Genomic DNA, 15,075 nt, shown 5'->3' with positions numbered 1-15,075 from the left:
ATAAGAGGTATGATATTTGACTTCTATAGATAGTAAAGACATATTATATTTTTATTAAGTTCGATATCTAATTAGTGGCTGATTCATTATATGGCCTAACTCAATCCTCTCATCTTCTAGTAAAATATTATATTGTTCAATAAATAAATAAAAAGAAAGTAACTAAGAGAGTGGATTACACTTAGTAATCATCCTAAAAGTAATAGTATTTTAAAGTGAATTTAATTGATTGATCATACCTAGACATCTAAGTACGGGTTCAATTTTCATCGACCTTAATAACTAACTAATTAACTCATTAACTGTATCGCTCTATTAAAAAAAATTGATTGTCTTTTGAGTTAAGTTTGTTTGAGAGTCACTAACGCTACTGAGAAAATTAATTCTAGGTTCGATTACTAGCATTGGTGGTTAATCAATAATGGCCAGGAAGGCTAAATGCCTTTCTAAATCTTTCTAACCCCGAAAAAATGGATTGCCGTAGCGAAACCACCAGCAGCCCACTTCAAATGATTAAATTACCAATACCAATTGTACCGTTTGGGGGTGGGTTTGTTTGGGTTGGGTTTGTCTGGGGGTTCCGGCACTCCCATATATAATTGCAATTGCAGTGCAACCGAGAAGGAAAGCAAAAGGCATGGCAGTAAAGAGCACCGCCACAACGACAGCTTCTTCATCCGTATGCTCTGTTCCCACTCTCTTCTTCGCATTCACTCTCCTCTGCGCTCTCTCTCTTTCTCTCTTCTTCCTCTCCAATCCTTCACCTTCTTCCTCTCCTCCTTCTTGGTCATCTTTCATTTCCCAAAACGCCCCTCTCTCTCCCCAAAATTCCCTCAAAGTTTACGTAGCAGACCTCCCCAGATCCCTCAACTATGGCCTCCTCGAAAAATACTGGGCCTCCGGGCCCGATTCCCGCCTCCAAACCGACATTGACCACCAAATCCCAGACACCCATTTGCCCAAAAACCTTGAATTTCCACCCTATCCCGAGAATCCATTGATCAAACAGTACAGCGCCGAGTACTGGATTTTGGGGGACCTGATGACCCCTCAGGAGCACAGAACTGGGTCGTTTGCCAGCCGGGTTTTCGATGCCGCCGAAGCCGACGTTGTTTTCGTGCCCTTTTTCGCGACCTTGAGCGCCGAATTGCAGCTGGCTACGGCTAGAGGGGTGTTTAGGAAGAAGGCTGGGAATGAGGACTATGAGAGGCAGAGGCAAGTGGTGGACTTTGTGAAGAACACTGAGGCTTGGAAAAGGTCAGGTGGAAGAGACCATGTGTTTGTGCTTACTGGTATGTTAGTTTTTTAATTTAATTTTTTGTTGGGATTTAATTGCAGTATTTAAATTCGATTTGTGCTAATGGGAATTGAGTAATTTCTGGGATTGTTCACTGGATTTGACGATTAGGTGTTGGTTTTGATGTGATTCTGTGATTATTTATGTGGGTCTGTAGATTTAAATGTGTTATAGTATTTGCAATGAATCTGTCTGCATTCTTCATTTGATCCTTGGAATTTGGAAAGTTTGGTCCTTTTATTAAGCGGTTGTGATTTTCGAAGTTTGCTTATTTTCTTTGATACCATTTGATCAGTTGGAGGTCATTCGGAGCACCGGTGAAATGTTAGAGAGCAATGTAAAAGTAGTATATGCTGTAGCAGCTTTTGATTTAGCTCTGGGTTTGTAGGTTGTGTTAAAACTTGAAGCATTTTTGGCAGACCCGGTGGCAATGTGGCACGTTCGTGCAGAGATAGCCCCGGCGGTTCTTCTCGTTGTAGATTTTGGAGGGTGGTACAGACTCGAATCCAAGTCATTAAATGGCAACTCATCAGATGTGATTCAGCACACACAAGTGTCACTACTCAAAGATGTCATTGTGCCCTACACCCATCTACTTCCTCGATTGCAACTGACAGAAAACAAGAAGCGTCCTACTCTACTTTATTTCAAAGGAGCTAAACATAGGCACCGGGTCAGTATGCAAGATTTAAATCTTTACTTCTCCTGTTGTATCTGACACATGATGTGATTTCAGTGCCTTTCTGTTTTGACTACTCGTAACTCGTCGCTTTGTAGATTGCACTTTCTTCTCCAATTTCATCGTTGAACTGACAGAGTTTAAACTGCATTTAGTCTTAAAGTAGTTTGTTTATATAGTTATTTGGCAAACTCTTGAAGTTCCACCTGACACTCTTTATATGTCCTAATGCATTGCGTACATCTCATGTCAATAATCGCAGGGGTTGTCGTAAAGTTTAACAATCGTTATAAATGCTTTATATGATATAGGATACTATGTTTGTGACCTAATCTAGGTTGGTATAAAATTAACTTGTTTATGTTGTGTAATTATGTTTGTAACATAACCGAGTTCTCTGATAACAGGGGGGCTTAGTTCGAGAAAAATTGTGGGACTTGGTGGTTAACGAGCCAGATGTTATCATGGAAGAAGGCTTCCCTAACGCCACTGGGAGGGAGCAGTCCATAAAAGGGATGAGAACTTCAGAGTTTTGCTTGCACCCAGCTGGGGACACTCCCACTTCATGTCGGCTGTTTGATGCGATTCAAAGTCTTTGTATACCCGTTATTGTCAGCGACAACATAGAACTTCCTTTCGAAGGGATGGTAGATTATTCAGAGTTTTCAGTTTTCGTGGCAGTTGATGATGCATTGAAACCGAACTGGCTTTTGAGCCATCTTAGGACCTTTACTAGAGAGCAGAGGGATAGATTTCGTCGGAAAATGGCTCAGTTTCAGCCCATGTTTGAGTATGGCAATGGTCATCCTGGTGGCATCGGGCCAATTCCTCCCGACGGTGCAGTGAACCACGTATGGAAGAAGATTCATCAAAAGTTGCCAATGATTAAGGAATCAATCGTTCGTGAAAGGAGAAAACCTCCCGGCGTTTCAGTTCCACGCCGTTGCCACTGTACTTAACTTTTACAGCCTTATACATAAATATATCTCTTGTTGTGCAATAGCTTTTGTCACAACTTTTTCTTTTTATTCTTTGTGAGAACGGTAAATTGGTTACAAATTTATAAAGTTCATCAACATCTAGAGTAAAAAGCCTCTCTCTGCAGCAAGAAAGGATACCCAATTCCCCTTCTCTTAGAAGGAAACAACACAAACAAAACACTAACTACAAACCCTACCACAAGAGGAAGAACGTTGGTCACCCTCCGAGGCATTGCCGGATAATAACAACCCACGACATCATAATGCAAAGCTGCAAACGCCAGAAACGCGACTACCGAAAGTGATGCATGGAAGAGATCCGCCCATCTCAACCTATAATCGGAGGGCAAATGTGGCTTTTTCCGGCCACCATTGAAAGTCCGTATCCCCCGAAATGTGGCCACTCCATAGTATAACCTGCCAGTCGCTGTTTTGAAGCTATCGGTGAGTGTAAAGAAGACGCAGGATGCTGCTGAAAGAGCGATAAAGAAACCCGTCAGCCAGCGGTTGAGAGGGGTGCATACACCGTCGTTGGTGAAGAGAGGAGTGAAAATGGTGAAGGAAAGAACGGGGGCCGTGGGCAGGAGAACGTTGAGACGTGCAGTGCCACTTAGTATTGCGTTCATAGCAGACATGAAATTGGATTCGTTATTTGGGTCGTCATCGTGTTCTTCAGTGCTTTCAATGAGGTCTTGGATGATGGAGTTGTTGTCCATCGTTTCTCAAGGAGGCAATTTAGATGGAAAGGAGTTTATAAACAACTGCCCTGCAGAAAGGGAGGATTCTTTGTTCAAGCGAGGGGGACAAGCAATTCCATGTTTGTTAAGTATTGAATTTCTTGTTGGGAGGTTTTCTTCATTGATGACAGGTCCGCTGATTCTTTAAAAAGCACTTATGCTCAGAAGCACTTCCAATAAAAGAGCTTTTATTTGGAGCACATCGAAATATTTAAGAAAAATTCAAGTGCTTTGCTTCATTAAGAAAACACACAACAGTACAAATGCTTCTTCCACAAAACACTTCAATTGCCTTTTTCAACTCATAAGCACTTTTAAAGTTTTATGCCAAACATTACCATAACCACTTTGAGTGATATGAACGTGCTTTTAGTTATTTTAAAAGAACTTCGAAAAAAAACCGGGCAATTACAATAGCGGAAAACGCTTTTGGTTACTATGTTGGGAAAAGTTGACAGTGTTTATGGGTTGTAAAGGCACTTTCAAATTTTTATTTTCTTAAACAAGAACCTCCTTGCACTTCCAATTGCTTTTTCAAAAAGCACTTGAATTCTTGTCACTAAATAAAAAATTGGCATGCCTCTCATAAAAGCGATTCCAGCAAAAGTTCTTGGGATGTTCGTAGACTGAGTAGATTAGTGAGTCCACAAATAAGCCATCAACTCCCTATGTGCACAACTAGAAATCCTAAATCGACCAATTTAGTATGTAAAGACCAAACAAACCCACATATACAAATCCTACTTCACAGATCAAATGCAGAATTTTAACCAAATGAGCTTCAAGCAGAACCGAAGAAAAGCCGAGAGGAAAAGAACACAGAAAAACAAAAACAAAACTTGAGCAAGAGCAACAGATTGTATAAGATTTTTCACAAGCTTGTATTTTGTGCACTTCCGACACTGAAAATCGATGAGTAACATTTACAGATGTACCAGAAACAATGTCATCAAGAACAATAATGGCTACGACGTTTCACTGATTCCAAATTAATCACGGCTTTTCCACCACCGCAACTCTATACTTCCTTAATAGGCTTTACAAAAAAATTATACTTCTTTCTAGCTGCACATTGTGACCAATAGGTCCGAAACTATCCCCAGAAATTTGCTAAAAATCGCACAATAACAGGGCAGAACTGAACGAACTATTTACAGTACTTAAAGCTGTCAAAAGGTGCAGCATTGATATCTGTAGATGGAAAAGGAATAATGATGATACCAGATACAATGAAGGGTTAAGCTGAAGAACTGTTGAACCCGCCTTTCCCTTGGGATTTTGAATGAGAAGAATCATCATTTCCAACATCACATTGGTGACGGGTCAGAGGATTCTGGTGAGCACCAATCATCGGGGACGCTCAAGAAATGCTTAGACATGAACCTTCTGAATCTCCTCTTGTACTCTATTGGCGAGATGACGGTCGGCAAGACATTTTTCGGCACAAGTGAAGACTTCACCCATGTCTCTAGCTGCTTGTCCCATGTATACTGCCTAAGATAATCAATAATGCCACATACAAGCTCCTGACGTTCAGTATCTACTCCCACAAGCAATGAATAATCCATAACATTGATTGACTGAAAATTTAAGAACAAAACCATATCAGTTTATAGATAGTTGGCGGAGTTTGAAATAGAATTAGAATATAATTGTAACCAATGGACAATAAACCGGGTGGAAGACAATTGATAATGTAGAATTAAAAAGAAATTATCATAGAACGGCAGATACCCCTTCTAGATAGTGTAGGACCATTAATATCCTCTGCTGTCATTAAAGGAATTTCAGAAGATCCGGAACTACAAACAAATGGAGGGAAATATGTACAACTCACATTGAGGAAAGTTGTGTCATTCCACACAGCCCGCTGCAATATACGCTTTGCTTTGTTACTAACATACAGTGGAGATGAGTTCATGTCATTGACAAAGTTCTGATCCAAAAGGACATCTCCCGAACCACCACTAGCAGAATTGAATCGAGCATGTAGAGCACCTTTAAGATCATACTGGCGAGTGATGTTCCGACCAAAGGTAAGATTCTCCATGACCATCAGATCATGCCTCATCTCTTTCCCACTTTTTGTCTGTCTCACAATCACCTACAAGGAAAAAATTTAGTACAGAGAAAGAAACAACCCACCGATGGAAAGAAAATCAAATGCTACAAACCTGATAAATCCCAAGAACTTTCGCAAGGCATGTTTGATTCCCATTGTCAAATGAAAGCTTTACGTGCTTGAAATACTCATCGGAAAACTTCATAAACGACTCAAATTCTGTCCTCTTGATTTCTTTAATAATCAACCTGTCATCAAGTGTTTTGGCAAAAAAGGATTTGCTCTTCCCACCTTTAGCATCCCAGTTTCTGCAACGGCTAAGGGAAGCAATGTAATCAACTTCAGATTGGCAGCATCGATTGCGGAGATCACGAAATTGATTGGCATATGGACATATCACAGTATATTTATCCTTGCCAAATGATTTTGAAACTCCTAGAGGGACTACTGGGTTAACAGTTCCAGGCGGAACCAGAGAATCCAACAAATTCAACCCATCAAAACTGGAGAAGCGTGACTCATCTGAAAAAATGCTTGCCATATTATGGACAGAATCTAAATGTAACGAACCATTTGAAGACCAATCCAGGGAAGTATTAGTGGGAAGTCGAGTCAGACCGTGCAAATTCTCAAATGTTCTCGCAGCAACTCCACTCTCTCCCTTGCTATTGTCAGCATGAACCTCTGTTTGTAAAGGTAGATCTTTCAATAAAGCCAGTGCACAAGCAATCATACTTGACAGTTCTCCTTCATAGTCTGACACAACATGGTTATCAGTTCCAAGAGGAATGTGCAGCATTTGCCCTTCTTCCGTGATCAGCTGATGCGCTGTGGGTAAGTTCTCTGCAGTATAGCTACTAATTGATTCAAACTTCCGAAAGAACACTCTCTGTAGATCTCTCATGCCAACTTGACGAATTTCGGAGAATGGTGCCCAAAACCAGTCATGTGAACCTTCCAAGTTGAATGATAGTGAACGGTGATAAGTGCCTTTCATTGATAGATCTGAATCGGCAAAAGCACCATCCACATTTTCTGCTAGCTGATCAGTCTCACAATGATCATAGCTGGAGCCATTCCTCAGATTGGACCCCTGCCTGGCCAACCGTTTTGGGCTTGAACCATCCACATTCGGTGTTTTGAAACCCTCAGCCGAATCAGACACGTTAACTGGATCAGCTCCATTAGATTCTTGAACAGGACCTTCAACTGGAATGTCTTTTATTGGAGATCCATCAGCTTCTGCAGCTGTATCCAATTTGACTTCTAAACTGGTACCAATATATGAATCAACTTTTTCTGGCTCTGCCTTCACAGATTCTCTAGAATGGATCATCGTAGGATCTGGTGACAGTAATGACTGCATGCGCCGTTCCCAAATACATGCTTCAAGGAGCAGTTCCCAAAGTACTCTGTTCAAGCTAAGTAGTTTGTAGGCAACCTGGTCCGAGTTCTCCGTCCTGGTAACAGCATTCTTGAGCACTACCTGTTTTTGTAATAAGGATTAGGTGAGAAGGATAAAAGCAAATTTGCTACAAATGATATTGCTACACAGAGAACAAACAAATCCGTGACAAAGGACATGGAAAGAAAAAATAAAAGTCTAGGAGAAGAATGTCAAGCTAGACAAATAGAAGCATTTGGAAAGTAAGTTCATGAACTAAATATTTCTAGGCAGACTAAGCTCCCATCCTTCATACCAGCATTCTTATATGTTTAAAAAGAAAATCTTAAAAGTTCAGTTCAAAACAGATAACAAAATGAATTCACTGCATCTGAAAAGTAAAATAATATTTGGAAAGGAAAACAAATCTATACAAGAATGTCATACTACAAAAAACTGAGAAGATTTAGACCAAATGTCCAAACACAATCAAATTAGGCAATTATCATGGAAATACTATAGAACACTCGAACAATACAACCTTTTTCACAGATCACAATAGCCATTACAGAAGTATGGGCAGCGTTAGCAACAAATTGTAACAAATGCATTCACATTCAAACAAAGACTACCAAGCAATCCTTTCTGCAATCCATGCCACAAAATTTACAGGACAATAATATGTATGGAGAAAGTTGACCTCTAACTCAGATTTTTCTTGCTTTAGCATCTCTTCGATGTCAGAGAATTCTTTAAATGAGCCTCGAAGTTTCAAAGTCAACCCATCAAATTGAGATCTCATCTTCTCTAAAGAGTTGGCAACCTCTGTGAACAAGTAAATCAATTTCACGTACACCTGGATTGAAACAAAAAGGTCACATTCAGTACAACGAAATAGGAAAAGGGTAGGTAAGAGAAGGCTAATGTTTCTGCCATAGGCAAATGACATATTAATGAATCATCAGAAATCAAAGAAGCAAGCAAAATCAGAAAAGAAATATACATTCTGAGTTTCTTTCATAAGCCAGTCTTGTCTAATTGAACTGCTGAATGGAAGCTTCAGAGGAGGCACAGAAACAGTATAAGTCGTAACAGGGGAATACTTGAACAAGGCAACCATAGGGCCTAATCTGCAGATCGTCCAAAATAAAAAAATAAGGACAAACAAAATAAGTGCACAGTTGCTTGCTTGCAGACTCAATATAAAAGCAGATACACCAAAATGTACTAATAGATCCAATCCGAAATAATGTAGAATCTTTTCCCATGATTTTTATTCTAAAAATTAAAAGAACCATAAAAACAGAATATCGCACAGCATCAAAATGCTTTTGAACCTAGGAAATATCTTCCCATGCCCCAGATAAGTGCCAAATCCCACCTCCCATAATGCATAATCCTAAGTGGATTTCCCCATGTATTTGAATGGAAATCCTTTCATAAACTAGAAGGTTTCAAATTGCACTTTAAACCCTGATATAAGTTGAAAGTAACACTAGATGAGAGGGAATAAATTTATACCCAAAGAAGTAGAGAAAGTCCTTCTGCAAAGAATGGCCGCAGCTAGAAAATAAATTAGACAAAGATGGCTTCGAGAAATTGAGCTCCAGGAAATTTCCAAATGATAGACCACGTGCAGAAGTGGAAATCAATACTCTTTTTGTACACTTCGAGATTCCATTCCTAGATTTACATTTACCACATCGACTCCACATCCAAAGTTTCCCTTCTGCTCCACCGGGCAAATGCACTTCTCCAGGGAGACGTTTAACTCGAATAGTAAGCTGCTTATTACGATGTGCATAATAGTAGAAGTGAGCTTCTGGAAGTCCACCACATGATGTGCACTGGCTTTGCTGCAGGATACGAGTTTCATTCAGTTCCATCTTCTAAAAAACTCATTGTTTTTAAGTTTGAAAAAAATCAAATCCTTAAATGTAAAGAAACTGAAAGTCAGTACTTCAATGACTGAACATTAGGTACGGTATTTAATAAAACTCATAGTAGCAACCTTCAGCAGAATAACACTGAAACATTCCAGAAAATATATGTACATAATGGATTAGGATCCGAAGACACCTTTTTGAACCACGTTTTGCTGGGACCACTCTGTAATGTATTTCAACGATCCAACCGTTATATTTATGTGTTACCTCAAAGATCACAACTACTAAAAATCACCCAAATCCAAAACCATAGGATCATTGGATTAAATTTAGTGTTCCTCTGTAAAACCGTAATCGTCCATTGTCTTGACCACAAATGAATGTCTTAATGGTTTTGGATTTGTCTAAATTTTTGCAAGGATGAACTATGACTGATGAATTGAAATATAGATGGTTCGGATCCTTGAAAAAAGTTACAGAATGGGAGCCACAAAAACGTGTGTCAAAATGTGTGTCCCCAGATCCTAACTCATACATAATAACAGTATTGGACTTAACCATTTACAATATACTATGCAACAAGTAAATGACAATAAAATGCCAAAAGTTAGAGATATGTTCAACCTGATTGAGCAAATTATCTTGAAGAAACTTTCCAATGGGAACATCGAAATTCTTGTAGAACATGATATGAGAAAAACGGCTCTGCTCACAAACAGTGCCTCTTAATGCATTCTGGCTAGACATCAAAACCAAAATACTCTGAGAATCCAACACAGCACTGATTTGGTTCTTACTTTTCATTTGATCTTCACTATTTCCATCATCTTCTTTCACCTCAAGAGAAGCTTCTGTGTATTTAAATGAAGTCTTATTTTTCCCATTAAGTGATCTCTCTTCTTCAACACTACCTTTATCTTCAACATCACAATGCTCAGTTTCCTCAGGAGTTGTACAAACGGAAACAGATCTTGTGATTGGGTCATTCAGTTCTCTTCCACTGAATCCAAAGTATGAAGAAAGAGACTGATAAGAAGAAGATGCTAGGGGAAAATTCTCCCCTATAACTTTCCTTAATGATGCTGAAATGGACGACAAGCTAGAAAGTACAGCAGGATTGTATGGTTCATCGAATGTGGAACAGCCTTCGACGTCCAAGGTAGAACTGTGGGAACATCCTTCATGAAATCCATTGGAAATGGGAATATCAACTGTATCAGACCCAGTTTCAGCACTAGTCTCTGTATTCTGATGGACACATGAGTTAATTGATCCTAAATTAAGGGTTTCTTTATCAGTGGACAAATCCATTGCTACATCAGCTAATGGAAGTGTAGAGAACATTGCTCTCTGGTCAACAAGGAAAGCAGTCTCGAGCATTAAATGATACGCCAGAATAACTGCACACTGCACAACACACTTGACCTTCTTCAATTCATCACTCCGTGCTCCTTTCAGCAAAATCTGTAGGGTCAATTCAAGCACAGCTATTCATACAAGATGCTAAGCAGCCTACGAAAGTTTTCATTCTCTTACCGAATTTGACATAATACTTATCATATGATTGCTCGTGTCAGATCAAAAAAGAATGTTCAAGAAGTCCAATGAAAAAAGAGTGGTCTGAACTAGGCAGTTCAGATTTAAAGTTATGACTCAATAAAAATGATGGCTAAGGAAGGCACATTAACTGAATAAAAAAAGTAATAGGGCTCTGAAAATTGTAGATTAAGGAAGGCATATTGACTGTGAGTAAATGTTTTCCGGTAATACAACAGCTCCTTTGAGCAGTAGTTCTCTGTATGGCACTATTTTAAGAAGTGTGAAAAAATAAGATGCAATCATTTAAGTTAAGCTGAAGCTATTTGAACGTAAATGTTACAGAAAGAACAATGCAACATGTAAGTATCAATATATTATACGAAAAATTCATATTCAAAAGGTGGAGAGTCATTAGTATTCAGCACTGGAATATGTGTGTATTCGTATAGATCATGCAGATATCAGAGTAAGATGGGGTGGATTATTGACTAACCGTACAGCCCAGGCGTGTAGGACAGCCCTCAATAAACATTAATGTTTTACTTGGGACCTTTCCTCCACCTCCAGCATGCTCCTCTATAAACTTTTCAATGTGAAAAGAGTCGCACTGTTTTAGTTTTTTGCTCGTCATTGTATCTGATGATAAAATTGGTGATCCAGTACAACGAGCAACTCTCTCCAGGCGATGGAGCTTCATGTCAAAGATCAGTGTAATTCCATTCCCAAGAATAGCCTCTTGAATATCACGAGAAACAGTTTTTTCCACTAAAACCACATTTGGATGGCACAATTCTAACATTTCGATAACAAACTTCAGATAATCTCTTTCCTGTTAGCAATAAAATATGAGAACACATATTTTTTTACTTCCCTGAAATAATGACTGACATTATTATCCTATTACCTGTTCCATTGAATCAAAGGATGACAATCCACTTGAAGACAGACCAAGTACTCCCTTGATTAGCAACAACCTTGGATTCTTGTACTTGGTCGACATATGTTTGTGTGCAGCATGCTTTTTGAAGACCAAACCTTTTACTAGTTGACTGCAATGGCATACACAGATTCAGGTTTTCATATTATCAGATGACAAAAGTATTCTCAGAATATGCTAACTAGAATTACCAGTGAGGTGAATATTACACTGTTGAATTGCATCTCACAAGTCTTAAAAACTGATATAATGAAACAAAAGAAATTTTGGGTTGTGTTTCTAAGCAGCCAACCAGGCAAGCATTCCCTTTCCCTTATTAAAAAATGCATCTAGTGAGTTAGAAGACAAAAATTTAAATATCTTTTTCGGAAAATCTGTAATGGAAAGGAGGAAGAAGCTGCTATGTTTTTTTGTATTGAAGGAGAAATAAGTTTCTTTTGAAAGATTATAAGTTGATGAAATCGAAACAGCTGACTCTTCAGCCTCACATAACTTTGAGAAAAGAAAGAAGAAGCCCAGATTGCATTCGAAAATTTTGCAAAAGCAATTTTCTAAAGAAACAAATCCGAAACATGCAGCCATGATTCTTTCAATCAATATAAAGATAAATACCCAAACTTCATAAAAGATGAAGATAATTAACAAACTAAAACTAAAACGTAAAAGAAAACCAGTTGTTTATTACTGTCACCTTTGGGTGCGAACACCAGTTGCAATGCATTTTACTTTCACGTAGCCATCTGGATCCATTGCTTTACCAACAACAGCATCAGGTTTCAAAAATGAAGCAGCTTCCCATGACAAAGAAGCAATAATGTCCACCCAACTTTCACCACCCTCCCCCAAAGATGCAACACCCACGGATTTAAGTAGCTGACTGATCAAGGCTTTAAACTTTCCATTAATCACCGCTTCCATTGCTCTTTGTTTTTCCTCTTTAAACGTATAACTTCCCCTTCCTTCATCTCCAGAATGACTCAAAGAACTCGGTGTACCCCATTTCATGCCATCACCACATTCCTCATCGTCATCATCATTGAAAGCAACACTACCCTCCATGTCATCCTCTGGATCATCAGGTTCAGGGGGTTCCCATATCTCAGCATTTGTATCATCTTCTAAAGAATTTGAGTTCTCAGCTCCATCACTATGTGAACTAGTGCTTGCATTGACATTAGCTTTTGCTTCATGGTCATCACTTGTCTGTATAATCTCAACATCTCTTACTGTATACACATCACTGCCACAACTACTTTCGCTCAGGTTGTTTTCCATCTGTTTTTCTGATCTATCAAATCCATTTACTGGATGTTCAAAACTTGAGTTTTGTAACCTCCCATTAGACCGACAAAAGAGATCCTCTTGAGAACCGCCTGTCGTGTTTTCCTCTTGAATACCCCTAAAATAATTAAAGTAGTATATTGGTCATGCAAAGTACTTAGGAAAGATCACTGTAACCGGAAACAAATTTTAAAAGGAGGGTACATACCTATCGCATGAGCTCACATCAACAGAAAACTCACCTAATAGAGCAGAAGTTAAAAGAAATTATCAAACACATCATCATAGGCTAAACTTTTGTTTTTTTAAGAAGGCCAAAATGTATCATATAAAAAAAAACCAAAATTGGACACTTACTCCAGCTAGAGACACAACTGTCACTGCTTGACAAGGAAGTTGCTGGACTGATCATTGGCATTGTATATAAAATCGTATTACCCTGCTTGATAGATTCTCGCTCCTGTTTCTCCGCACAAAATTTGCAATACTTTCTGGGGCCTCCTTTAGCTAATGGAAATAATTTCGAATTCTCCAGTTTTTTCTTGTTTTCCTTGGACTGTGTCAATTCTGCACCACAGTAGTGACACATACTGCTGCACACCCAATTTCAAAAGAAAACCCAAAACAGACCGGTAATTAGTCACCTATTTGGTTCAAACAAAGGAAAAAACTCAACAATAGTACAAGGAAAAACCGGAAAACCAGTTACCAATCGTATCTTCGCTTGTTGAAAATCTACGTTTAACAGTCTATACTCTTTGAAGATTGACCATTAAAAAATTAATAAACCGGGATTCCTTTATGGTTATCTAATATTTCTAAACACGAATTCTAGTTACGGGGATCAATACGAATCAATCCATAATCAGATCATACTACAACCAAACAACGTCAAAAGAAAAAGGACAAGAAAGTTGAAGAACGAGTGCAAATGACATGAAAGTCCATGGTTTACTGTACAATGTCAAATAGCAAGCGAACCAATTCAATTGAAATTTGGTCACCAAATAACCACATGGTACCAAAAAAATGAATATTCAGACGGAAAACGCACAAATCTTCATAAATATTTACACCTTAAACCGAAAATTCGGATTTTTTCTGTAAAAAAAATCACAAAGAAAAGATCCAAAGTGAAGAAAAATACCCAATTCTTGAACGAATACCAGCTTTACCAAGAGATCAGAATATGAACAAATAATATGAAAACTGATTCAGAAAATCGATATGCAAAATTCAGAGAAAACCCCAACAAAGAATTTGAAGTGAAGAAAGTGATCCAGTAAATAAAATCATCAATCAAAATCTCAAGTTTCGAAAATTAAAATCATGAAGAAATTCGACAACTGGACCAAGATTACAATTTACACGAACAAGCTAAAGAAATAAAAACTATTAATTAATATTAAAAAAAAAACCTACCATTTTCAGCACTCAAAGAATTAAACAAGAAAAGGAGAAAAAAAAAAGGAAGAAATTGATTACTTACTGTTAAAGAAATCCGCAGGAACAAAGATGGATGTCTGGTGCGACCTCCATCTGATCCAGAGTATAATACTATTTGGCGTGTATTTGAAAAGCAGAGATCGAAAGTTTATGGAGAAAGCAAGGAATATTAGAAGGGAGTGAAGAAGTTGTTGCTGTTGTTGGTGAGAGTCCACAGACAGGGTCTATCAGACGCGGAGCAGAGCAGAGAGACAGGAGGCGTAAGATTTGGAGAGGGAAAAAAGGGGCGTTGTCAAAAGAATGAATTAATTGGATAAATAAAGGAAAAGGAAGGAATTGAATTGAATTGAATTTTCCTTACAACGAAGCTATTTCCAACAAGTGGGGTCCATGCAACACTGCCTTACTAGCTGTAAAAATATTGAGATCAAATATTCTATCGGCTCGTTAGGATTTATCTACTTGGTTGACACGAATTTCTTTTTATTTAATTTCTTTTTAGTTTTTAATTTTTTTTAGTTGAGGGGATCAGTTTAAGAGTTAACATTGTTAAACGGGTTTAATGTATCAGCAAATGAGATAGGTCATAGAGGATTTTTGGTGCAAAAGTTTGTTCTAAAAAATATAATAGGATGCTAGTAACATTCTCACTTAAACTTTCTCGTTTTATCTTCTCAACTTTCTTTACCATTTGGCATAGTTGCTTCATAATTAGAACTTAGAAATTGTTTAACCATTTGATTAACATTGACAAAATTTTAGTGTTTACGTGAGAAATATAGTTCGTCAGTTTATTGTATAATTGGTAAATGACAAAACGATTTTGGACTTAGCTAAATTTTTTTTT

General features: G+C 38.2%; 3 protein-coding genes across 6 annotated transcripts; 1 reads left to right on the top strand and 2 right to left on the bottom strand.

Annotated features, from left to right (window-relative positions):
- Positions 1-559: 559 nt before the first annotated feature.
- On the top strand, positions 560-2,976 carry LOC103412681 (probable arabinosyltransferase ARAD1). Its single transcript, XM_008351221.4, has 3 exons — positions 560-1,292; positions 1,717-1,970; positions 2,384-2,976. Exons 1-3 carry the CDS (start codon positions 638-640, stop codon positions 2,933-2,935), a joined length of 1,461 nt encoding a protein of 486 aa, XP_008349443.2. The 5' UTR covers positions 560-637; the 3' UTR covers positions 2,936-2,976.
- A 72-nt stretch (positions 2,977-3,048) lies between these two features.
- On the bottom strand, positions 3,049-3,672 carry LOC114827355 (protein DMP5-like). The gene has a single exon (XM_029109100.1). The coding sequence runs from the start codon at positions 3,670-3,672 to the stop codon at positions 3,049-3,051; it is 624 nt and encodes a 207-aa protein (XP_028964933.1).
- An 878-nt stretch (positions 3,673-4,550) lies between these two features.
- LOC114827525 (putative 1-phosphatidylinositol-3-phosphate 5-kinase FAB1D) lies at positions 4,551-14,539 on the bottom strand. Of its 4 annotated transcripts, none has more exons than XM_029109439.2 (13): positions 14,272-14,539; positions 13,140-13,375; positions 12,991-13,024; positions 12,193-12,900; positions 11,469-11,613; positions 11,058-11,393; positions 9,650-10,489; positions 8,661-8,995; positions 8,143-8,269; positions 7,840-7,995; positions 5,868-7,241; positions 5,531-5,797; positions 4,551-5,273 (listed from the first exon to the last, which is right to left on the bottom strand). In XM_029109439.2, exons 2-13 carry the CDS (start codon positions 13,369-13,371, stop codon positions 5,001-5,003), a joined length of 4,827 nt encoding a protein of 1,608 aa, XP_028965272.1. In that variant the 5' UTR covers positions 13,372-13,375; positions 14,272-14,539; the 3' UTR covers positions 4,551-5,000. The 4 variants fall into 4 exon arrangements, with proteins under 4 accessions (XP_028965272.1, XP_070662700.1, XP_028965273.1 ...); XM_070806599.1 differs by having other exon boundaries at positions 8,661-9,025; positions 13,140-13,372; XM_029109440.2 differs by having other exon boundaries at positions 13,140-13,372.
- Between the last annotated feature and the right edge of the window lie 536 nt (positions 14,540-15,075).

The sequence above is a fragment of the Malus domestica genome, chromosome 10 (genome assembly GCF_042453785.1).
Source record: "Malus domestica chromosome 10, GDT2T_hap1".
Taxonomy (NCBI): Eukaryota; Viridiplantae; Streptophyta; class Magnoliopsida; order Rosales; family Rosaceae; genus Malus; species Malus domestica.
The sequence above is the reverse complement of the archived record's forward strand: the minus strand, read 5'-3'. Positions and strand labels throughout refer to the sequence as shown.